The sequence below is a fragment of the Ictalurus punctatus genome, chromosome 13, assembly GCF_001660625.3.
Source record: "Ictalurus punctatus breed USDA103 chromosome 13, Coco_2.0, whole genome shotgun sequence".
Lineage (NCBI taxonomy): Eukaryota > Metazoa > Chordata > Actinopteri > Siluriformes > Ictaluridae > Ictalurus > Ictalurus punctatus.
In genome coordinates, this window is record NC_030428.2 from 21,732,757 (window position 1) to 21,758,508 (window position 25,752).

General features: G+C 37.6%; 1 protein-coding gene across 1 annotated transcript in view; it reads left to right on the plus strand.

Moving 5' to 3' along the window:
- The window catches only part of tcerg1l (transcription elongation regulator 1 like), a 101,295-nt gene that overhangs the window by 19,998 nt on the left and 55,545 nt on the right, over positions 1-25,752 (plus strand). The window contains exon 5 of the mRNA XM_017484429.3: positions 15,730-15,906. Coding sequence (XP_017339918.1) covers positions 15,730-15,906 — 177 coding nt within the window. The remainder of the gene's footprint in view (positions 1-15,729; positions 15,907-25,752) is intronic.

Sequence of the window (25,752 nt, forward strand, 5' to 3'; positions counted from 1 at the left end):
TCCTTGCTGTGGCAAACCACAACCATTGGTCCCCCTAGACGTGATCAAGAACATGCAAATGCCTTGGTGGAAGAGTGATGTAACATCTCACAGCAGGAACTGACAAATCTGGTGCCGTCCATGAGGATGATATGCACTGTAGGCCATACCAGATACTGACTGTTACTTTTGATATTGACCGCCCCCTTTGTTGAGGGACTCATTATTCCATTTCTGTTCGTCTAATGCCTGTGAAACTTGTTCAGTTCTTGAACCTTTTTATGTTAATACAAATATTTACACATGTTCAGAAATGTGCTAGAAATAAAAGCAGTTGAATGTGAAAGGATGTTTCTTTTTTTGTTGAGTTTAGTATCAAAAGTTCTTGGATAAATGGACGCTTGGCTATTACCTGGCCAGCTTTATACTAATAAAGAAAGCCATCATGATAATAGTACATTGATTAGAATGCAGTCAAAGTGGTAATAATTGTTGTGGTGTTCTGCAACAAATGCAGCAAAAACACACTCTTGAGCCTCTTAATAGACAACTACACACAGAATGGAGGACCACCATAATACCTGATCAAAGACCATTTATCATTCATGGTCACAGATCATCATAAAAGAACTGCTGAACCCATCAGGAACATAATCCCAATATATAGGTGTGTCAGAGACTACAATAAAGAGATAAATACACCAGCTGAAGATTTACCAGAAGATGCAAACCACTGTTAAGCCCCAATAGCACAAATATCATATTGCAGTGTACTAAGTGTATATAAAATTCCGGTTAGGTTCTTGAGCTTATAGACAGATGAGATGAAGATGAACCTTACAATAGTGAAAAGAACAAGAAAGGCATAGTGAGAAAAATTGAGATCAGGGGATTTAGGGCTAGTGGACAGAAACATGCTCACTAGAGGTCGACCAATTGGGAATAAGATTTTAAGGGAAGAGATTTTTTCCATCACAATGTGCTCTCTCTCTCTCTCTCTCTCTCTCTCTCTCTCTTGCTGAAATGTTGGCCCCTGATTGCCTTCTCTCTAATCAAAAGAGACAACTTGCATCCCAATTCACCTACTTACACTATGTACTTTAATTATGTACACTTTTTGCAAACAAAAATGACATACTTTAGTCCTTGTCGCATTTCAGTTTTTCTTCATTCATTTTAATTTATATTAATTTAATTTATCATTCCCTTGATTTATTTTTCCTCATTTCATTTACACCTCTCTAAAATGCATGCTTCAATTTGACGAAGCAAACTGTCACAAAACTCCTCCTCCCTTGCACAAGGATTTGTGGGCAATATTTGCTGAAAAAGGGTCCATGGAGCCACACTTCTACTGGAAATAGTAGACCATCCGGTTACCTTTGGGATACTCAATTCAACATACTGCAATTTGGGACGCACTATATTCTCATCTCGGATACAATTTAGTACAGTATAGTATGCGAATTGGGATGCCGGGACACATTTGACTACTTTTTTTTTCTACAATGTAGCACAGGTCCCAGTGCTCCTGAACTGATACTATGACTGTAAGACAATACTGGAAACTCTAAGTCATTGTTTTGGGGAAAGTTAAGCATGGAGTATAAAATGCAGCGAGAATACCTATAACACATACTTGGCTCGGTGAAATCACAGTTGAAACATTAACAATATGAGGCCTGTGCCAGTGTAAGTGTTTGTTCAGGTTTGGAGAGGCATGTGCTTATTTCTATGACATATATACGACAAGTAACAAATTTGTAGCGTGGCGAAAAAGCTTAATTTACGGTGTCTACTTTAACTGTCAGGTGTGATTGAATAGCTGTCAGAGACATGCTTTTCAGTGGAATTTGGTAGAAGCCGCTAGTTTAATGACCACATGTGTCTTGTACTAGAACACTGTCACCTTTATTAAATCACTGTTGCTGTGTGAGCGAGTGAGTTAACTGACCTGTTCTGCAGAAGTTTGGCTTGAATTAGTAAGTATGGTTGCTAATACAGTAGATCACTGTGGGTGCCTCTACCTGTCAGGAGGCTGATCATGATGTTTTGGATTTAATGACTGCATCTAAGAGGTTGGTCTTAAAACTTAATCATGCATTGTTTTCCCCACGAAAAAAGCACTTGTGCTATTGTGCTATTTTTTTGTCACTTGCTTGATTTCTGTTTTTTTTTTTCTTTTCAATATGGTGAAATCAACTGATAAGATAATGTTAATGGCTCACCTGGTGTGGTGTTACATGTCTTTGTTAGCCCAGAACTACATTTTAGAACTAAAATACCTAACCCTAGCAGGGATGTAACTGAATTTGAGTACATTGTTCTGAATGAACAGATAATGTGTTCTAAAGAGATACATATATAGGCACAGTATTTGTCTTTTTTCCCCCAGAAAAAAACCCCAATTCTGTTTGAGACTAGATGTGTACATTGTCACTAGGTTTCTGTGGTAAACAACAAAAATTGTTCATGAGCGGGAGGTTTTTACCTTGTGGTGTGCGAGAGGTCAGATATGAAGTTTGTCGACACAAGCAGTCACATATAAAGCTCATAGGACAGTCAGTGTTTATTAACATGAACGTGTCGCACTGCACAATGCATTTACAAGGTTAATTCGTTCATCCTTAGTAAATGCTTAATAATTGCCTTTAAAATAAGCTACTAATTCATTTAAATTATGTTAAATAGAACCAACTAAATTTGTTAGAAAATAACAAATCATTAGGGGAAAAAATAGTCCCACACACATCTGTGGTTGAGACTACAATTATGAACTTGAGTGATGCAGCTGAAGTTGAAGAACTGTCAGAGTCAGAATTCACACACCATGGTGACAGTGCTGATGTTTCTACCTCTGGGTTGTTTTCAAGGTTTCTCCAGTTTTTCCAGGGACAGATTGGTATGGTTTATATTTAGTTTTTTTTGTTTGTTTGTTTTTTAAAAACTTCCAGTTTAGGTCACACCCACTTTGGGTTTAAATCTAAATACAAATACAGCTACCAGCTGCCAAAATCTGAAAACAGTTTATAAATGTAAAATTATATACAAGCTGTTTCAAGAAAATCACACCACAGTAATAAATTAAGCATTTCCACTTCACAGTTAGAGGTTCCCAGGTTCGATCCTGAGCTTGGGTGACTTTCTGTGTGGAGTTTCTGTGCATATTGTCCCCGTGTCTGTGTGCATTTCCTAAGGGATCTCTGGTTTACTCTCACCTTGCAAAACATGCCAGTAGGTGGATGGGCGAAGATAAACTGTCCCTAGGTGTATGAAAGAGTGGGTGCCCTGTGATGAACTGGTGTCCCATTCAAGGTGTATTCCCGCCTCATGCCCAGTGTTTCCCGGGATAGGCTTGGATACTTCACAACCCTGAACAGATAAAGCAGTTATTGACAGTGATTGGTTGAGTGAGAGAGTAAGGAATTAGAAAATCTGAGACCTTTAATAATAAGAAGAATGGTTCTTTTGTGTCCAAATTGAGCACATATATCTACATTGGATTTTCAGTGTTCAGCTTTTGTGATTCAAGTTAATGGAAGGTTATTAGTTCATATAAGTTCCATGAATAATAAACTATAGACTATATATACACTAATATTGGCACCCTTGGTAACCATGAACAGAGAAGGCTGTGAAATACTCTGCTCTCATGGATATCAAACTAGAAATTGCAAACAAAAGACAGGTTTATAAAAAAAATATCTTTGTGAAATATAGGTGTGCAACAGTTATTGGCACCCTTTGTGCTACCTCCCTTTGCCACGATAGCAGCTCTAAGTCTTCTCCTATAATACCCGATGAGGTTGAGACCATTTCTCCATATAGAATCTCTTCAGATCCTTCAAATTTTGAGGTGAAATGTCCCAGAGTGATTATAGTACATATAGGCACACTTCAAACACTGTTTGACCACTAAAATTAGTGGACCAGAACTAACTGTAGTATGATCTGAAATAACTACGGACAGTGTACAATTAAAGCTGTATGAGATCTTCTTTAAGACTGTGTTCATATGAATGCAAGAAGTTGATTTTTGACCAGTGATTGCTCTGAGACCCTTCACAAATATTAATCCTCATAAACTATAATGGTAGAAAATGAATTCATCCTGCAAAACATTAATGACATCTTGATAACATCACACACAGTATCTTAATATGTGCGTATGTGACAAGTAACGTCATACAGTGGATCAATGAACAACAGCGGATCAATCAAAACAAGCAGTGATTTGAGTGCAACTGATAAATAAACTCCCAATCCTATAGTCCCTTGTTAACGTCATGCATAAGACACACCCCAATATATATCCACATATATGCTATTTAAATGAAATGTAAATTTACAAATCTATGCAAATGTTGTGACAGTGAACTAACAATTAATCAGACTACAGTTGTCCAAGGTCTGAGGAAAGAAGTTAAAAACAAACAAAAAAAGCCCTTGAAATCAAATAAAAATCAATTGTCAGCACAGTTTGAACAAAGGAAAGGAATGCCCAGTATGTTTATCTTTGACAGTCCATATCTTTGATATATCCATATCTTTGTCAAAGATAAACATACTGGACATTCCTTTCCTTTGGAAACCAATGAATGAAGAAACTGTAGGTGGAATTTTTGCACGCTAATTTTAATAACAGATTAACCATACGTAACTTTGATGAATAAGGGCCACTGAGCATTGGACAGTAGAGTTATTAATGTTTGATAGAAGGGAAATTTTCCAGTACACCCATGGTGTTATTGTACACTTTTTCCTCTGCAAATCAGAATAGAAAAATAACCAGCTATTGCAACAATGCAGACTTTAAAGTTCCAAAGGTTCCATGTACAGACATACAATTTACAATACAATTTAGTATTGGTATTTTAGATTAGACATTTTAGGTTGATAAATCAGAAAGCATACGTAAATTAGAGGATATCAAGCTTAAGAACATTGCTATGTTGACGGCCCACACAGAAGTAAAAATAAAAAATCTACTATGCAGTGTCTGATTATAGTTGATGTGGTGTTAATATTTTGATGCAAAACTGTGGTGCAAACAGCTGTTAGGTTGCAAAGATAAAGCCTGCCTTATGTCTGGTTTATGCTTTTATCATTGACTGTGATATGAATTTTCCAGAAGAGTGCATGGTCCCTGTTATAAAAGAAAAATACGAAGATTTTCATGTGTAAGACACAATGACTATCACGTGGAACCAAAGCACTGCCACACACACACACACACACACACACACACACACACAAAAAAAAAAATTAAAGAGATTACAAAAAGATTATGCCATTCTAATTTCTCAGCCCCATATGCCAGTGTGGCTTTATTAAACGTACATTAAGCATCACATTCAGCCACTTCCCCATAAACAAAGAGTCTATGGAGCTCTCAAATCCACACAACAGACAAAATGAGATGAAGACAATAGTAGAATAGACAATCTTTCAATAGTTTATTTAAATTAAATGTCATTGCAATGCAGCTCACACACTGCCTCTCGATAGTTCAGTAGAAATTATTTTTTATTAGTAGTACAGTAAATATGTTCTTTCATGTTTATACACGACTGTTATAGATTAATTATTCATATTATTCATAACCCAACATAACTCCAGTAATATTCAACATTTTTTGAATGTTAAAATTGAAAATAAGGCAAAATAGAAAAATACTCAACAGTGGGGTGGTTACCAATCCATGATGGATTATTTACCTTGAAGTGTTTTATTCCTCATGTACCAAAGCAATTTGGCAACGATTACATTTTTTATTTCTTAAAGAACGAGGTGTACTTTTTAAAAGTTTATGGTTACTTTAATGTTGTAGGAGTTCCTGTTATTACTTGCATTATAGCAGCTATAAACAGTCATCTCACTTTCTCTTGCAGTTAATAAAAATTATTTTAAAAAAACAATCAAACAAACAAACAAAAAAAAAACAAAAAAAAAAAAACAGCAAAGTGCAAAGTTCACTGTCCTAAAGATTTTCCTGTGGAGGAAAAGGAACAGCTTTACTTTACTGGAGACTACAAAAGTGCTAAATCTCCTCAGAAAAAAAAGTTTCTCCATATGAATAAACGTCTGGGTTACGCATGTAACCCTGTTCCCTGAGAAGGGAACGAGACATTGCGTTTAGTATAACACTGTGGGATGCCATGACCGGCATCTGAAGCTTGTAAAATCATGCCTATTTATAGGCCTGCCATGATCAGGTGACATGGCAATTAAGCGCGTCGCATGATATAAATATGTCAGCGGTGAACCGCGCCATCAGCCTCTATTATCTGAAGTGAAGAAGCAATTCACAGGCCTACCCTGGTATGACAAAGCTACGCAACTTCTCATTCCCTTCTCAGGGAACAGAGTTACATGTGTAACCCAGACGTTCCCTTTCAAAGGGAACTTCACCGTTGCGTTTAGCATAACACTATGGGAACGACAATACCCACTCCGTCATACTGAGGGTACAGCCTGTTCAAAAAGACCCAAGCCCGAGGGTAACTGCAAGACACTCGAGCCCGGGGTGGAATGAATATCCAGGATGTAATAACGAATGAATATGTGTGGTGTAGACCATCCTACAGCAACACACACATCCTGTAAGGATACCCCTTTGGACAAAGCCCTCACAGAGGCAACCTACCTAGTGGAATGAGCCCTTATGCCCAGAGGCGTAGCGAGACCTCATTATGCGCACCTCATAAGCAATAGAGATTGCTTCCACTATCCAATTAGAGATGCGCTGCTTTGACACAGCATCACCTCTACTGTCGAGACCAGCAGCTGTTCCAAGTTACGCCACTGGCCGGAGCGGTGGACGTTAGTACAGAGAGCCCTTACTGGACACAGCAGTTGCATTCTTTCTTGTTCCGGTGTGGGGAATGGAGGAGGACAGAAAGCCTGCAACACCACAGGGTGGGCAGCCGATGTAGGCACTTTAGGAATATAATCTGACATAGGATACAGGAAGGCCTTGGCTAATCCAGGGGCAAAGTCAAGGCAGGATTGGGGCAACAGAGAGAGTTTGTAGATCTCCTACTCGCTTGAGAGATGTCAGGGGCAGCAGAAGAGCTACCATTAGAGTCAGAAGCTTCTCAGAGGCTGACTCTAAGGACTCAAATGGGGTCCCTGACAGAACTTCCAGGACCACAGAACGGTTCCAGGAAGGTATGCGCAGCCTGCATATGGGCCTCAGCCGCCTGACACCATGCATGAACCTCAAAGTTAGAGGATGTTGCCCCATAGAGGCTCCATCAACAGGGGCATGGCTGGCCGAAATGGCAGCCACGTAAACCCTGATTGTAAAAGGAGCCCACCCTGCTGAGAAACGTTCTTGTAAGAACTCCAGGCAGCATCAGGTTTTCATTGCCCTGTGACAGTTCGCTGACCAGAGAACACTGAAAACTTGGAACCGCCTTGGCTAGGGGAGGCCCTACTAACACTGGGGGCTAACTGCCCTAACAACCTCATGTCCCCTGACACGTCCCTCCATGGCCCCTCAGGACCGCTCTTTTTTGCCTGCTTGGCCTTTATGACCATTCTCAGATCAGGCCTAGTAGCAGGCCGCGACTGTGGCGGCCCGGTTCCCCTGGCTGTCTGCGGGAGTTGGTGGGCTGCCATACTCGCCTTCTGGGTCTCCCTCACACTAGTGTTGGCCCAGGCTCCACTCCACTCTACTTCAGCCTTGTGAACTCAAGACAACAGTGACCCACAAGCAAGACTACTACCGTATGGGCCTTGCCCACCAATGCCACGCTGGCCTTACACGGTGGCTTGGATGGCAAAGCCAGCCCCCCTAATTACCTGCCGTCGATGGAGAGAGGTAGCTCGCAAGCGCTTCCTCCACCTTCAGCATAGCTAAATAGCCATGCCGTTCATTCCCAACAATGGCCGAATAATCCAACATCGTGGGGTTATAAATACGGCTTATGCATGGTTTTCCCCTAGAAGCCTGATATTTTGTCATGCACTTCTGGAAGACAGGGGAGTTTCTGCAGTGTGAGGGATTTACTTTCACTGGGGAGAAAAAGGCTCATCCAGCCTTAGTAATCACTTCAAGCAGCTCTTTATATGCTGCTTTCAGTTTTTAGCACATCCTTCTGGCTCCTCGGAGTCAGAGAGGAATTATTACTATTATTTTTGTGTGTGTGTTCCCCCCCCCCTTTTGTCTTTCCATAGCGGAAGGAGTCGCTGCGACACGAGCTCCAAAATCCAACGGAGAGCCGAACCCGGAAGACAGAGCAAGAGATAGAGATTGATCGTCTCTGGCTCCTCTTCCGGATCCACAAGAGATCCCCCGAACCTGAGACGGCTAGCTGCCTCGGCAGCGGCTGGCCCAGATCCGCGAGGCTCTGAAACCCAACTCGCTTCGGCGTCCGAGAAGAGTTATGAGCCGTGCTGCTTAATGTAGGCATTACCATGCGCAGCCTCTCGAGGCTGCCATCGCATGCTAAAACCCTAGACACTTCACCCAGAAAGTGTGCACTATTCCCCGTGATGAAACAAGAGCAAGCTGTAACACACTTCCTGCATTCTCTCACTCATATTTTTCTCTCTCGCTCATTCCTTTTTTTTTCTTCTTTTTTTTTTAAAGGGATAGAAAAGTTCTGAGATTTTGAGAAAAGATAGCGAGGAAATGAAGCCTTTTTGTTTCTTTACACAAAAAACTGACGTGCATGTCTTTCGATGAAGATAATAAAGGCTAATGGCATGGATAATAAAGGCTGACGCGCTTAATTGCCATGTCACCTGATCATGGCAGGCCTTTAAATAGGCATGATTTTACACAAGCTTCAGATGCCGGTCACGCCAGAGAGGCACTCCCATAGTGTTATGCTAAACGCAGTGTCGAAGTTCCCTTTGAAAGGGAACTTTTATTGTTGGAATATTATTAGACTAAACATTAATTTTAATGCCATAACATAAACATAGCATACTTTTGATTGGAATTACAGAATAAATTACCGTAATTTATAGAAAACTTATTTATAGAAAATTAGCTAAAACTTTCAGACTAATCAGAATTGAGAATTTAACAGTGCTGTGGTATAAGTAAGGAATGACACATGACAGACCATGGTGTTATACGAAAATAATGCACGCCGAGGGGGTATGAGGCAATGTGAGGTACAAGCCAACATAACAGTGTGGTCTGTTATTCCACTTATACCACAACGATTTGCTAAAGATTGCAATGTTTCATTTATTAATTGACAACACATCAGACATTTTCACGGTTTATAGATAGGTGTAATATTGTGGTACATATGACAGACAAGTTAGTTCCTGTTTTCACCTACATAAGAGCAGCAATAAACAGTCATTCTTCACCAGCTTCTCTCCATCTCTTTCTCTCACTCTCTCTCACTCACAGACACACACACACACACAAAGATCAGCCTGTCATTTTACCAGGAAAAAGGAGAAAATGGAAAGTGTAACCAAGACAGGGAGTGCTTACAACCGAAACTCCTTCCATAAATGTTCAATAAACTTCTCCAATCAAAAAACATCACCACATCAACGAATATAAGAATTAATTTGTTAAACTACAACCCATTTTTAAATCTGTTTATTGTTAGTCTTAGATTAATTGGAGCATCTACTATACAATACCCTGTGTATGAGCTGTTACTATAGAAACAATAATGTATCTGAATGAGCTCATTAATAGTAAGCTATCATTCATGTTTTACCTGTGCTGTCATATGAAAATAATGCACACCTTCTGTGGTATAACAGTCATTAATGCACACATGCATACTGTCATCTATATAGTCATATACATTTTGAAAATATTGTCATATAAAATTGGCTGTATTACTCACCCCTAGTAAACATTAGACTGATCCCAGAAGAAATGTAATAAACATGGGTAAAGGTAGGTTTATAAAGTTCAGTTTCTCTGCTTGCTGCAGGACTTCATCCTCTGCCCTTAAAAATCACAATCCACAAAGGGCAACAGCAAGAGCCAACGCAGGAACTTCTCTTTCTCAAGGCACTGAGTCATCACCTGCTGATAACACAAGCACTTCTCAGAGTTCTACTGTGTTGTTTTATGGGTGAACTATTCCAGTCAGGTGTAAAGATGTCTAATTTTACAAGTCCCGCGCGATTCATTAATTCATTGCTGTGTAACTAATATTTAGGATGCTTTATGACTGTTAAACAGCTATATGTGGTTGGGTGGAACAGTTTGTTCACGTTATTCTTCTGTGAAATGTCAAAAGAACAGCATGACCAGCATGACTGATTGTGAAAATCAGGCAAAAGTGATCTTAAATGCATGTAAATGTAGCCATCTGTCACCAATCAGTGCTCAAAGCAAGTGCGTGCATGTGTTTCGACTCTCAGTTCATGCGTATTAGCATATTGAAGTCTCCGAGTAAATGATCAGATGTGTAGATAATAAAGTGGCCTTAAATGGATTTCTGTGTGTGTGGATGTGTATTTAGATCATTGTGAGGGCCAAATGTCCCCATGGTGTTAGGGTACATGACAAATTGCCACTGTAGTTATTTGAGGACAAATAATTTTTAATGTGGCTTTAAAATTTGGAGGTTAGGGCTAGTGTTAGATGCACAGTCACCATCGACATACACATACACATTGTGTGTATTTGTATAAGATGTAATACACATAAATCAGTGTCTATAGTGAAACAACCAATCAAAAGAAATGAAATCCTAATTATTTCAATATTTAAAGATGCAATATTATTACCAAGTTTTTCCTTCAGTTTGATGTTTTCTCATTGCATTCCTACAACTACAACATGCTACAAAGTTTATACTACTACCTGCTCCAAGGGTTATACAACACACCATGAATATCACCATGGACTAAGGAAAATCAATTCTGCCAAATAAAATATGTGCAAAACAGGTTCAAGTTGGGATCTCTTGAGTCCTGGCTTAAAAGACAGTATCAAATTAGTGTAGTATTTGCTTTAGTTTGTGCTAGAATCTGACATATATTACTTGTGAAAGCAGTGATTTAGCTGCTTCCAGAGGGTCTGTATGGCAATCATTCTCTGTACCTCGTGTGTATTCAGGTTTCAGCATAGGTTTTTTGTGGCTTTCGGCCAATTTAACGCAATGAAGGAGAATTTACTTTAACTGTACAATTCTACAGCTTTATAGACCTAGTCACAAAACCCTCGTTTTTTTATCGTCGTGAATTTGTGCCGCGTCTTATTGACGGGACCTAATGAAATGTGAAATGTCAGGTGTGGCAAGAAATTTCAGCTCCTGGAAAATGGAGTTTAGAAAAGTGCAATGAAGCGCAGGGTGGGAACGTGGGCTGGTGATTGCAGATCAGTCATATCGCCTGCTCCAGGGATCCTAAATGAGACCTTGAGAGCAAGAGAGAGAGAGAGAGAGAGAGAGAGAGAGAGAGAGAGAGAGAGAGAGAGAGTTCTCTCTGGCACATTAAACAGTATCACTATCAAACATGGAGTGTTTTTGCAGTGTTACATGCAGCACAGTGTTTGTCATCCTCAAAAGTTCATAAATATTTCTTTTCATATTAACCGATGTGAAAGAACAACTGCTGTGTTTTCCCTAAAGATATTTATGTGTTCAAAAGAAAATGTTCTCAAATACACTCAAAGGAGAACATGCACATATATACATTATATGCACATATATACTTACAGGCAACTAGAACAAAAGCATATGATTTTAAAGTACAACAAAACCACAAGCAGTTATTTTTTCCTTACATTTCTTATAAATTAGAGTGTGCTACATATTGTATGCTGGATGAGAACAATATGTCACACTATAGACTCTTAGAAAAAAGAACTTTTCTCCAAATGGCTTAACTCTGTTGTATCTTGCTGATCTCCTGAAAGAGTATAGCCCATCCCAAGCACTTAGCTCACCTGAGTCAGGCTTAGTCCTGAGGATTAGCTTCAGCTCAGCTGGAGGAAGATGTTTTCTTCATTCACTCATAAACTGTGGAGTAGTGTTTCAGTGAACATTATGAATGCTAGCTCAGTAGCCTTTGATATTAACTTTTTTCTGTCAACTAGAACAGTTTTAGGAAGCTAGGAACCCTTAGTTTCCTCAAAGTGTTGTAGTTGGTAACCTTTCTTAGTGTATATAAACATTTGTAGCGTTATAGGATTCTACAAAAAAAATCCTTTACAGTTTCCCACAGAGAAACCTAATTTGTATAGTACATACAATTTAGACATACAATAATCAATTATGTATAAACTATTTTTTATACTCTGTAAAGTAGTCCCAGATTTTGTAAACACTCCAAACTGAGCCACTCATTAGGCATCTAATATTTTCAAGTTTCATAACATTCAGGACTTCCCTAACACATTATATATGACAAGGGGGTAAAGGAGATTTCCATTTCATTAAAATAATCTCCTAGCAAGCAGGGTAACAAAGCGGCAACATCAGCTTCCAAAGATGAAAGAGGCATTGATGAGGAACCAAAAAGTGTGCACGTGATTCACTGGAGCTTGGTGACACCTGTCACACGTAAGGTCTACATTCTTACAGGTGCAGTATTAGAGAGTCTGACTTGAGTGAAGTGAGATGATGCACTATTTTACATTGCATCATACAGTGCTTTGCACATTTACTCACAAGATTCATGAACTCTCTCCAGTGCACATTCCCAAAGTGCTTCTGGAATCTCCTCACCCAATTCAGCTTCTCAAAGTAATGTTTCCAGTCCATTTGGGATTGAATCTAACCAAAAGATTCTGGGTGTGTATGTGGTGTATTCTGTCTACACTTAAATAGTTTATACGTAGAATTCTGAAAGTCTTCTTTGGTTTATGCTACCGGTGAAACATCTTCCTTATCAGAGACATTTCAAAGTTGAGCCCTTGTAGGAAGCTGTCCATTTAACGAACTCTTGGAGAACCCTTTGTGTAAGACCTTTTTTAACTGTTTCTGATTATACACCGAATTTAGTGTTCTCCTATGTTGCCTGGGAATGCATTCCCTATAGGATGAGCTTTTGTTATTTAATAGGTTGTTGTGGTTATTAAGCTCAATGTCAGTAGCTTCTGCAGATCCATAGAACAAACAATACCTACCATGGTTATAATCCCAGCAAAAACAACAACAACTACAATAACAACAACAAAAAACGTCTAAAGTTAAATGGAATCAAAGAAAGAAATGTGACAATTAATCATAAAATGTCCTCTCCCAAGTACAAGCTAGCAGGAAACTGAGAGCAATAGAGAAAGAACATGAGGAGAATATTCCCTCTTTAGTAAAGCTTGCTGAAGTGAATCTGTAATGTAGAGCAATGTAAATATTTTTGACTGGGCAAATATTTAATGCATGCAGTTGTCTGCTGTCTTAGCACCACAGCACAATGGAAGATTTCAAAGTCCTGAAAGCATTTCACAGCTCTTTTTGCACTTCCACTCACTGTCAGCCTTTTGGTTCAATTTATTTGAAACAGGAGCCCTCTGAGAGTCAACATGACACAAACAGCATACAAACACTGCAACCAGCTCTCTATGTACAGCACTATTAAAGGAACAAAGGAGCAAAGGAACCAATATTGATTCTAGTTCAAATGTTCTTAAATGAAGACACATACTCCTGTATCAGCTTTCAGACAGGTTTGGGGGTGTATTAATAATATGCTGACCAATAATTGCAACCCTAGAGAAATAGAAAATAAGCTCCTTAACTCACAAAAAGACAATAGCTCTGTACTGTAAAAAAGAAAAGTTGACTTCACTTAAAACTTCAAGACAACTTGCTGCACAGCTTTTTTGCGTTTACTCAACTCAAGATTAAAAATTGAGTTAAGTGAAGTGAGTAAACTCAAAAAAGCTGTGCAGCAAGCTGCCTTAAATTGTAAGTTAAGTCAACGTTTCTTATTTTACAGTGTGGTATTTAATTAATTTATCATGATTTTTTAAATGCTCTAATATAGATTAAAATGAAACATTAACAAGGAGAGGCATTTTTTTTGCCTTAACAATGTTTAGGCAATGTAACAACATCCACAAGAAGTCCTTAAAATATCACACTTTCTTTCAGGCGAGACCCCGTAGAATCTATAATTCATGGTCTTGTTTTCAAGTCATGTCTTTGGAGAGCTTGCTCAATAAACACAGTTCCACGCTGTATAGGTGATTCATGTGTCTGACTCTCCATGTTCTCTGGCTAAATGTTTAAATGAAGTTGTCAGACTATAATTTCTTAATTTCCTTAATATCAGGTAAGTTGAAGCCCATTCATGTTCTTGTCACTTTCCTTGCCACTGTTAAATCTTTTCCCCCTTTCCAGTCAGAGCTCTGTTCTGGACTGATTCCATATGATGTATCCCAAGTGACCTGATTTTCAGAGTGGTGTTCATGTTAAGCATTCTGTCTCTGATCCTCCCACTCACTGCCATTAGATAAAGTGCTGTGTGTTTCAGAGAGATAGAATAAGATCTCCTTGGTATTGGATCACTCCCAACTCACTGTGTGTGTAAGTATGTGGGTCGGTGCATGTGTTAGCTCTTCACAAGCTCAAACATCAGTCTGTGTGTGTGTGTGTGCGCATGTGTGTTTAGTTCTGATTAAGCCTCCCTCAGGCTGCTGGTTCTGTACTGGCTCCAGATTGACTAGGCTATCATGGTGCCATTCCATCACTGGATCTACAGATGAAAGCAACTGTGAAACCTGATAAAAAGCAGGCTTGACAACTAGGTAGAGTAGAGAACAAAGACAAACCTACATGCATCATCTACATGCAAAAATGAATAAAAATAGATGATGGACAGTTTGGAAATTGTTTGAATATTATCTGACATGTTTGAATACTTGTAAAAACACTCACAAAGACATGAAACTATTTGCCCTAAGAAATGTAGGGTCATTATTTATGATGTATTATAAAGTCTAGTAGGAATAAGAAAGGGAAAAGTTCTGGGAGAAAAGAAACATTCTAAGTTGACTCTGAAAATGGGAGATGGACATGTAATCGAATGTCCTGGCGTATGGCATTGTTATGTTTGGGAGCAATGGAACTAATGGTTTTACCCCATTGATGTTAGTCTGATCTTAGGAACTACCAGTTGACCAGTATTGGTGGATCGGAGAGTCTGAGCAGGATTCTAGGGCCATGGGAGCTCTTGAACTTTCTGACCCATACTGATTATAATCTGTAAAAGTGATTGTAGTCAAAGGAAACCAGAGCAATCTAACCCTCATGGGTGGAAAAAGTACTGAGATATTATACTATAAAGTCAAAATACAGACAACGTGTCAAAGTTTTAATTAAACGTGGCAGTATAGCTAAAAATCTACTCAAATGAATGTCAGAAAGTTGCTACTTTTGTAAAAAGTTGTACAAATGAATTGTCTTAATTAAATGTTTTTAATTAAGTCGGTCGCAGCAGATGGCATGATTAATAATAGTTTTTTTTTTTTTGTACATTGATGCACTTGACTGGATGTTTTAAACTGAAATGTAAATAAAATGCATGAGCCCATTTGTTTGATGTATAGTGTCCTGTCACTGGCTAGAGAAGACAAATATAAAAGTATTTTGAAGGCCTAAATAAAAATGCAAGGAGTGAAAAGTATTTTTTCCCTTGGAAATGTAATTATGTACGTACATTATAATATAGTACACTATAGTAACAAAGTGCAATTACTTTAGTATTTTCAACCCCTGCTAGCTCTTCATGTTCAACACACCTAAAAATGAAGAACAGTGGGGTTTTTTGCTGTTCTTTCCTAATTCTGTCATCCTCTCTATTTAGGTTGTCCAGTAGCCATAAAACGAGTGCGGAGCAACAAACAGATGGCTTTTGCAACAGCGGCACTTGTGGCTATGGAATCAGACATGGCCCAGAGGCCATCAGCCTCCTCAGCTCACCCTCTGCACTTTCTCTCACTGTCACCCATTAAGATCCCACTTCTGACTTCACCTAACCCCGGTAAGAACAGCCTGCTTTATTCTTCTGAACCAGGTTAAAAACCCATCTTTATTTATATGAGACAGACTGTCTCTGTTCACTTATGCCATATAAAATGGTCTTTATTCACATATAAGGAGTTCTCAGTGACCCTTCATCTCAGGTACAGGTAGAGTCAGTGATTTTTAAGTTCTCTTCACATTATGGCAGCTGTCAGTAAAATATATGCTTAAAGGTCAAACTCGAAACTCTGATCATTTCGGTGTCCGAGGATCTGTAAGCAGAAACAAATGAGAACAAATAATGTGGACTACTACCATGCAACACTCAGGATAAGGAGACATAGTTTCTTGCCTGTCAGATACTGTATATTGCCTGGCAATTCAAAAGCTGGATTCAATGTATGTTTAAAAAACTTATTGCTTATTTCCACAAACTAATCCCACTTTGTCATTACGCTCTCAACCTAATTTAACCTTTTCTTGTACTCACCTTAAACTAAAATGCTCTTGGAACATGGATTCTTTACTCTCTAATGTAATTATAAAAAATTCATCTTACACAGGCAAGTTTTTATACATGTCTGTAAAGGCTAGTAAAGCATGGAATTTACAGGTACTCAATTCCAGACCTGGAAAAGTAATCCAGAAACAAACATTGTTGTGAAAGTAATATAGATCATTATAAATATTTGCATAGTTATTTACATTTCATATTTTCAGTTTTCATGATGATAAGCTTTGATCTAGAAAGGTTAAAAAGCGATCTGAAAAAGTGTTGAAAAGGTCTGGAGTTTTATCATTAGCAAATAACTAGGACCCTGTAAAAATGCCAGCTTTTGCTGAAAGCTGGGAAAGCTGGCATATTTTATAAGGCTTTTTCATTTTTTATTTCTCAATCCACAGCTAAACCTTTTTTTCTCTGGTGGCAAGTGAACAGAGCTCTAACCTAAACCAAAATATTATCAAATTTGTCTCAATCTATTAAGAATACAATCAATCATCAGTTAAATTTGCCCCCTCCAGACCAAACTTTGTCCCTTTCTCTATCATTCTGAACCTGTCCCCATTTTCTCGCCCAGGATCAAACCTGCTTATTCTTTATTACCTCTCCTGACCTATTTTTGGCTTGACAATTATGAACGGCTTTTGCACAAAGCCTGTGATGTTGTAAGTGGTGAATTGTAATAGCAAATGCATTGGGCTATGAAAGTGTTACAGATTGAGTGACAGATTCTTAAAAATAATGTTAATGCATTTGAAAAGTTCAGCAGCTTTATAGGAAATGGTTATGTTTGAGAAAGATTTAGTAGGCTTCATACAATACTTTGTGTATGTATAATATTATTTTCTTTATATACAGTGGTGCTTGAAAGTTTGTGAACTCTTTAGCATTTCCTGCATAAATATGACCTAAAACATAATCAGATTTTCACACAAATCCTAAAAGTAGAGAGAACCCAATTAAACAAATTAGGCAAAAATATTCAACTTGATCATTTATTTATTGAGGAAAATAATCCAATATTTCATATCTCTGAGTGGCAACGGTATGTGAACCTCTAGGAGTTTAATTTGAAGGTGAAATTAGAGTCAGATGTTTTCAATCAATGGGATGACAACCAGGCATGAGTGAGCGCTCCGTTTTATTTAAAGAACAGGGATCTATCAGAGTCTGATCTTCACAACACATGTTTGTGGAAGTGTATCATGACATGAACAAAGGGGATTTCTGAAGATTTCAGAAAAAGAGTTGTTGATGCTCATCAGGCTGGAAAAGGCTACAAAACCATCTCTAGAGTTTGGACTCTACCAATCCATAGTCAGACAGACTGTGTACACATGGAGGAAATTCAAGACCATTGTTACCCGCCCCAGGAGTGGTTGACCAATAAAGATCATTCTAAGAGCAAGACATGTAATAGTCTGCGAAGTCACAAAGGAGCCAGGGTATCTTCTAAGCAACTAAAGGCCTCTCTCACATTGGCTGATGTTATTGTCCATGAGTTCTTCATCAGGAGAACACTGAACAACAATGGTGTGCATGGCAGGGTTACAAGGAGAAAACCACTGCCCTCCCAAAAGAACACTGCTGCCCTTCAGTTTGCTAAAGATCACGTGGACAAGCCAGAAGGCTATTAAAAAATGTTTTGTGGAGAGATGAGACCAAAATAAAAATTTTAGTTTAAATGAGAAGCATTATGTTTGGAGAAAGGAAAACACTGCATTCCAGTACAAGACCCTTATACCATCCGTGAAACATGCTGGTGGTAGTATCATGGTTTGGGCCTGTTTTGCTACATCTGGGCCATCATTGATGGAACAATGAATTCTGAATTATATAAATGAATTCTAGAGGAAAATGTCAGGGCATCTGTCCAGGAACTGAATCTGAAGAGAAAGAGGCAGGACAATGACACTAAGCCCTAAGTCATTCTACCAAAGAATGGTTAAAGGACAATAAAGTTAATGTTTTGGAATGGCCAAGTCAAAGTCCTGACCTTAATCCAATAAAAATGTTGTGGTAGAACTTGGAACAAGCAGTTGATTGAGGAAACCCACATCATCCCAGATTTGAAGCTGTTCTGTACTCCAGAATGTGCTAAATTTCCTCCAAGCTGATGTGCAGGACTAATCAACAGTTACCAGAAACGTGCAGCAATAACTGCAACTAAACAAGGGGGTCACACCAGACACTGAAAGAAAAGGTTCACATACTTTTGCCACTCACATATATGTAATATTGGGTAATTTTCCTCAATAAATAAATGATCAACTATAATATTTTTGTCTCATTTGTTTAATTGGCTTCTCTTTATCTACTTTTAGACTTGTGTGAATATCTGATGATGTTTTATGTCATATTTATGCAGAAATATAGAAAATTCTAAAGGGTTCAAAACTTTAAAGCACGACTGTACTTGGTTATATAGTCACTCCAGGATTTCACGATTTTGTGATGAATGAACACAAACTCAAGCAAACTCCATAATATTCGGAGGAGCTTGCAATTTTTCTAAATTACTGCAGATTTTCAGCAGAATTTTTTTTTAACGCATCATGTGACATCATCACAACATGCGTTCAGTCAGAGCCCTCTTTGAGTCACGTGCATCGAACATGAGTACAGCTAAAAGGTTTAATTTACCAACAAACACCACTGCAAAACACTGTGCAAAACAGTTTCATGCAGTTGCCATTTCAGCAATTCAAGTAAAAAAGCCGCAGCAAAATCAGACATTTTGGCCGTAACAATCAGGAAAAAATCAGCAAAATCCTGTACAGACTGGTTATACCACAGTGCTGTGGATTTCTTGAATCTGATTGGTCAGAAGATATTGATTCATTTTCTATAAAAGCATCTCTCATTGTAGTTCTGGCTGTAATTCAAATCATAGGTTTGTATTAATGCACTTCTTCTAATATGTTATCCTTTTATAGTAACAACTTACAGGGATGTTTATGGCAGACAAGCCACATAATCTAAGACTAATAATAATAAATAAAAAAGACATGTTATGTAATCAATAGAAAAAATATAACCCTTGATATAGTGAAGCTTTCTGTAAGGAGAATGTTTATTTAACATTTATGGAAGGAATCTCTCTTTTCGGGGTTTTGCAATTACCAGTAAAAAAATATTCTGACTTGGCAAAGCCTTCAGGACATAGGACTGTGTCTTCTGGTTTTCTGTAACATGACAGGCTCCCTTTTGATGTCTTATTAACAGAGAGAACAAGAGAGGCTGGTGAGGAAATGAGAGTTTATAGCTGTTATAATTTAATTGATAACAGGAACTAACTTGTCTCATGGACATTTCATGACATTAAATGTAATGATAAATGGTTAAAAGTATGCCATGTTGTTCATTAATAAATTATAAAGCATTGTAATGTTTGTGAAATTGCTGTAGTATGAGAAAAATAAAACAATTCATGATGCGCTGTTATGTGTTTATTGGAAAAGAATGCATTTGTGTTTTATTCATTAACTCTACTTTATACCACATAAGGAGTTGATTATACTTCTATAATACTGTACCTGTCATATTTTATTCCTTTAGTACATAGAATGAAAAAAATAATAGTAATTATATATATATATATATATATATATATATATATATATATATATATATATATATATATATATATATATATATATATAAAGAACCTTCTAGTTTGTCTATCATATAGCCTGGGTCTTAAAAGAGAGTCTCTTGTTCTCAACTCTCTGAGTTCTTACCCATAATTCCTCTGTGTATATGTAAAGGCCAATGTCTTAAAGCTGCACTGTGGTATATTTCTGACCCATTCTGAGAAGTGTCCTTGAGAGTGGTCTGAATACAAATTTGCTAATATTTTATGCACAGATTGAGAAAACTAGGCCTTCAAGCCACACATGCACCCCCAACCCCCCCCCCCCCCCCCCTCCCCCATACACACACACACACACACACACACACACACACACACAATGTAGACAAACTGTACTGCTCTCACTTTTTGAGGTGCATATAAGTAGAATATTTATCAGCATTAACACTTGTGAATGAAATATTACACAGCAGTTATTAAATGTTTCCTTCGGCAATTACATGTTCCCGAGGAAATTAAATGTTCCTATAGCAATAAAATATTGCTGGTTAGATGTCCTGTCACATGCTGAGTTTGTTTAACTGATTAAGTGATAGCTTTCTCACAGTTTGAATGAAATATCAGAGATCTTACTTTCCTGATTCAGACTGGTTTACATCAAAGGCCAGTGTATTGATTAGATTGGATTAAAACTAGTTGGAGGTTTGGGAGGTTTGCAGATACAGAAAGATGTGTATTTTATTTTATTTTATTTTTTTACTTTTTTGCGTAGTTGCAGGTCTAAACCTTTTATCAGAGGCTTTCTAAAATAAACTTAGTAATGGCTAATTAAAGTAAATGCCAACATAAAGTAGGTTTTGAGCTACAATGAGTCATCAGAACAGCTTTAGTCCTCCTCTGTCATTGATCTACACATCTGTGAAACTGTACTGGAGAACATACATTCTTCCAAAAGATAGTTCCTCAGTCTGTGGTTTAATAATTTAACACTTCTGTCAAAAATCTTCCATAGGTGTTCGGTTGGGTTGAGCGCTGCCATAAAATATGATTTACATCATTTTCATCCTCATCAAAGCATTTAGTCAGCTTTCATGCCTTGCTCATAGCTCAACTCCTCTGGATTAATTTTGTATGTATTATTTTTATTTTGTAAAATATGCTTTAAATTTGCAAATGTGCGTTTACTGTGTACTTGTTTTAAACCTGAAACTGCACAAACATCAGAAGGTATAAATACTCAATGTAAAGTTGTAGGTGAAAAAATGAAAAATATAATAGTCTTTGCACTAGCCTCCTCCATCCCCCACCAATGATAGCCAGCCCATACTGTACATGTAATTCTGTGGAAGTGGTCAGAATGTGAGAAAAATATTATGGTTATAGTGCATATCACCTGGAGACGCCTTTTTGATATGAGCACAAAAAGTGCGTCAGGGAGCGCTTTCCCTATAAATTAAAACACAGCTAAAGCAGCCAAACGAAGCAGTTCCGTTTGTCATGGGTGATCTATTTTTAAAAAAAATACTATATCTGCACCTATTGTGATCATGTTGGTGTACTCATTCTGTAGTTCTGACATCAGGACAGCCACTTTAGACCCTCTACACACAGTCAACAGTCCTATAAACAGTTTATAGATTATCTAATAAAAATGAATTACTGTAAGAGTAATTATGGTCAGTTTGTGATGGTTGATGAGAGTCACTTGGCAAGCTGTTGACTGAATAAAATGTTATCACTAGCAGTTTTCATAACTCTTGTTGAGAATGAATGGAGCTTTTTCATTGCAGAGAAAAGTCACTTACATTGTGAGTATGTACATGTATCCAGGGGTGGACCGTGGCCTGGCTGCAGACCCAGCAAAGTATTTCAGAAGACTGAACTAAGTAAAGTACTTGAAAAAACAAGTAGTCCAGACCAACCATGCCAACAGCACTGATTGGAATGCCTCCACCAACACCAAGTTGAGTCCTTCGTGTTATTATTTTGTATGCCTGAAATACCCTTAATTTTACTTCAGACAGGATTGGAGCTTCCGAAGAATAAATATTTCAAAACCTTTTCAAAAAACATGTGGCTCTAGCTGTGGCTTTGATCCTGTTTAGATTAATTCCAAAGTCTAATCAGTTCATCTGCTGATTACAATGATAATCACATATAAATTTTACAAATATTCAATTGCTCATACTTGAGAAATCTCATGATAAACTCTCACACACTGATACGTACAACCTGACCCACCAAGTGGTGGAGGCGTACATAAATACTGCAGCAGATTAAATAAACATATGAAAAAAGCAAAAAACAAACAAACAAAAAAAAACTGTAGTTCAGTGACTCCAGTTTTCTAAACAAAGTCATTGCAGCTTCTGCAGGAGATCCTCTGTTGTGGTTGTGGTTTATGCAATCATGTGACAGCTCATTGGACAAGAGAATATAGAGGTAGAGACCATGGCTCAGAAAAGGGAGAGTTTTCACAGACTAATATATATATATATATATATATATATATATATATATATATATATATATATATATATATATATATATATATATACACATATATATATATTACTAAATAAAAATATACCATGATGTTTAAAGGACATAAGTATATGCTATTCACCACTTCAAGTTCAATTCTGTGGTAACATGTAGCACAGAGTTTAACTACTTCAAGCTATCTTATTTAGAGCTATAAATCATTACTGTCAAAGGAACAAGCACATGTTGTCTTCATTTAGTCATGTTAGGTACTTAAGCACAGAATTTTATGTAGCTGAACGTCCACAAGTTTTTGAATACTTGGCACTGATGTCAGGCTCATAATCTGAATTTACTCCAGGTCTGCATTCATCCTTCTTGCAAATTAAACACCTACCCCATTCACTCCTGCATCATTGATTTGATCTAGACCTTCCCTGAGATTGATTCAGTATTAACCCTGATCTCTCAGATTATTATTCATTTATTCCTTTACGGTGCACTATTCAGCAATTTAGAATACTAGAACTACTAGCAATTTAGCAACTACAGTGTAACTGACAAAGAAATTATGTAGTATGTAGAGAGTGAGGATTTTAAGTCTAAACTCCACTGATATCCTGGGTGACTACTGAAGTGATTATTAATGCCATAGATGACATAACACATGCAGAGATATAGATATCTGTTAAGTGTTGTGTTTACATAAACTTTAAAGTTTAAATGTAAAACTACATACATACGACTAGTACTACTGCATAAATCCATAAATGCTACTACTTTATACACACACATTATAAATAATGTCCCTTTTTCAGGTGACTGTATTTTAAAGATAATTTTGCAAAATCCAAATAAGCTTTACAGATCTTTATTGGAAAGGGTTTAAACAATGTTTTTCATGCTTGTTCAATGAGTCATAAACAATTATTGCACATGCACCTGTGGAACAAGCCTATCAGTTAAATCTCTACAGTGGGCTGCATTCAGATTTGTAGATTTAAGCTCTTTTAATCACACTTTTAATTTGCTATTTTGATGTGTAAAATTAATTAAATAATACTGTAATTTTATTTTGTTAATTTGATGTGCTCTTCTGTAAAGAAACTTTACTGAAGCATGAGCTGACTTTAAGTTAGTTAATACATTTCTGAAGATATTCAGTCTATTTTATATTCACTCTCAATGCAGCCTATTGTCTTTCAAACTAATTGGGAAATCTAGATTTCATTTGGACTCTGTGTAGCAACTACATTAATAATGTATAAACAACATCTGACTCACCAAAGGGCAAAGGCCAAGATTGAAATGAACTATTTAGTCGAAATTAGGAAAAAATATTCTCTTACAAAACAGCAGCTTTGACAGGTCATCGTTTACATAAAAGTTCTCATATTGAATGTTCATGCTGATGAGCTGATACTTATTTGTTGTTAAAAAAAGTAGTGGCACCAATAAAATGACTAGAGGGTAAGTCCTGGCTGCTGTATGAGATAGCATGCAGTGGGAAATGTCAGGATTTCTCCTGTGTAAATCAACCTGTCCGGATGAGCTCAGGTCTCTTAATACACTCAATCAAAGTGAGAGCAAGGTGAATGTTCTTCATTTTGATCGTGTTTGGGCATTAATCCTGCAGTCATGCTCTTCATTTGGTCATGGGGGAATGAAGAGCGCTTGTTGAGAGTCAGCTGAAGATTCAGTGCCATTTATAGTAGAGCCAGCACTGACCTGGGGCCAGTCCTTAAGATAAGCATACTGCTGCTTGGAAAGGTCAGAGGATTTCTGTCAGTGTTCGGGTCAGAGAGAGAGAGAATGTGTTTGTGTGTGTGTGTGTGTGTGTGTGTGTGTGTGTGTGTGTGTGTGTGTGTGTGTGTGTGTGTGTGTGTGAGAGACAGAGAGAGAGACTCGCAGAGATTCACAAACCCTGCTGTTCATATCATTAATCTTAGTCTGGCAGAAAATACGAAAGCCTTCTAATGAGTTTGAAGCCTTCAGTGATCCAGCTGCTGTCAAAAATGTGCAAATGGCTTCCTTTCTGATATAGCCTCAACAGTTGTAACACTAAATCTCAGAGGATCTATAGTGTATAAGCGTGTGTAAAAATGTCGTTATTTTAAAATATGTATTTATTTATTTATTTTTATGTATTTACATTTTTTTTACTGTACTATCTATGTCTCCATACCTTTTAGGAAGATGCTCAGCCCCGAGTCCCACATTTTGCATTGGATTAGCCAGCTATAATTAAGAGAGCTATCAAAGGCAGCATTTTATTACTGTTCATAAAGGTGCAACTCCCTCTGGCTGAAGTAGGTTTTTGACACTTTATTGAGACTGCTGCTGTTCCTTTACATCACAGATACATTAGCAGACATATGAAAAACAAGCATGCATTAGGATATCAAAGCTGTGTGACATCTCGAAAAGGTATTAAAAGCAATTACTGATCTGCGAGTGATCCTTCCATGAAAAGAGGCTGATTCGATAATTGCTGGGAGCGTAATTTGACAGTACATAAAAACTAGCACTATAATCAGGACATGCTGATTCAGTGCTAGTGTCAGCTCTTATCTTTGATGAAAGATGGGTTGTGTTTTAACCTTAAGGCAAACAGTAACTTACACTTATTTGTGAACCACCATAATGATGTTTCTTTTATGTTTAGTACATTTAACTAACTAGTAAAATATTACTAGTCCTATAATTTTGATACACATATGAGTGGAACATAAAAGTGGAACTTACAGAGTAATTAAATCTCTGGACCTATTAGTTACTATTTTGTAACTTTTGTAACTGTCACTCTTCAGGGAGGGATTTCCACTAGATTTTGGAGCATGGCTTTGGGAATTTGTGTCCATTCAGCAACAAGAGCATTATTGATGTCAGGCACTGATGTCAGGTGAGGAGTTCTGAGGTGCAGTCGGCATTGTAGTTCATCCCAAGTGTGTTCAGTGGGGCTGAGTTTAGGGCTTTGTGCAGGTCACTGAAGTTCTTCCACTCCAACCTTGGCAAACCATGTCTTCATAGAGCTTGCTTTGTGCACAGGAGCCTTGTCATACTGGAACAGGTCTGGGCCTCTTAGTTCCAGTGAAAGCAAAGTATAATGCTACAGCATATAAAGACATCCTATACAATTGTGTGCTTCCAACTTTGTGGTAGTTTTGGGGGAACCACATATGGCTGTGATGGCCAGGTCCACAAACATTTGGCTATATAGTGTATTTTTCACGTTTAATCGCCAGTATGCGTTTTCACTAGGCAAATCAACTCTACCAAAAATGTAA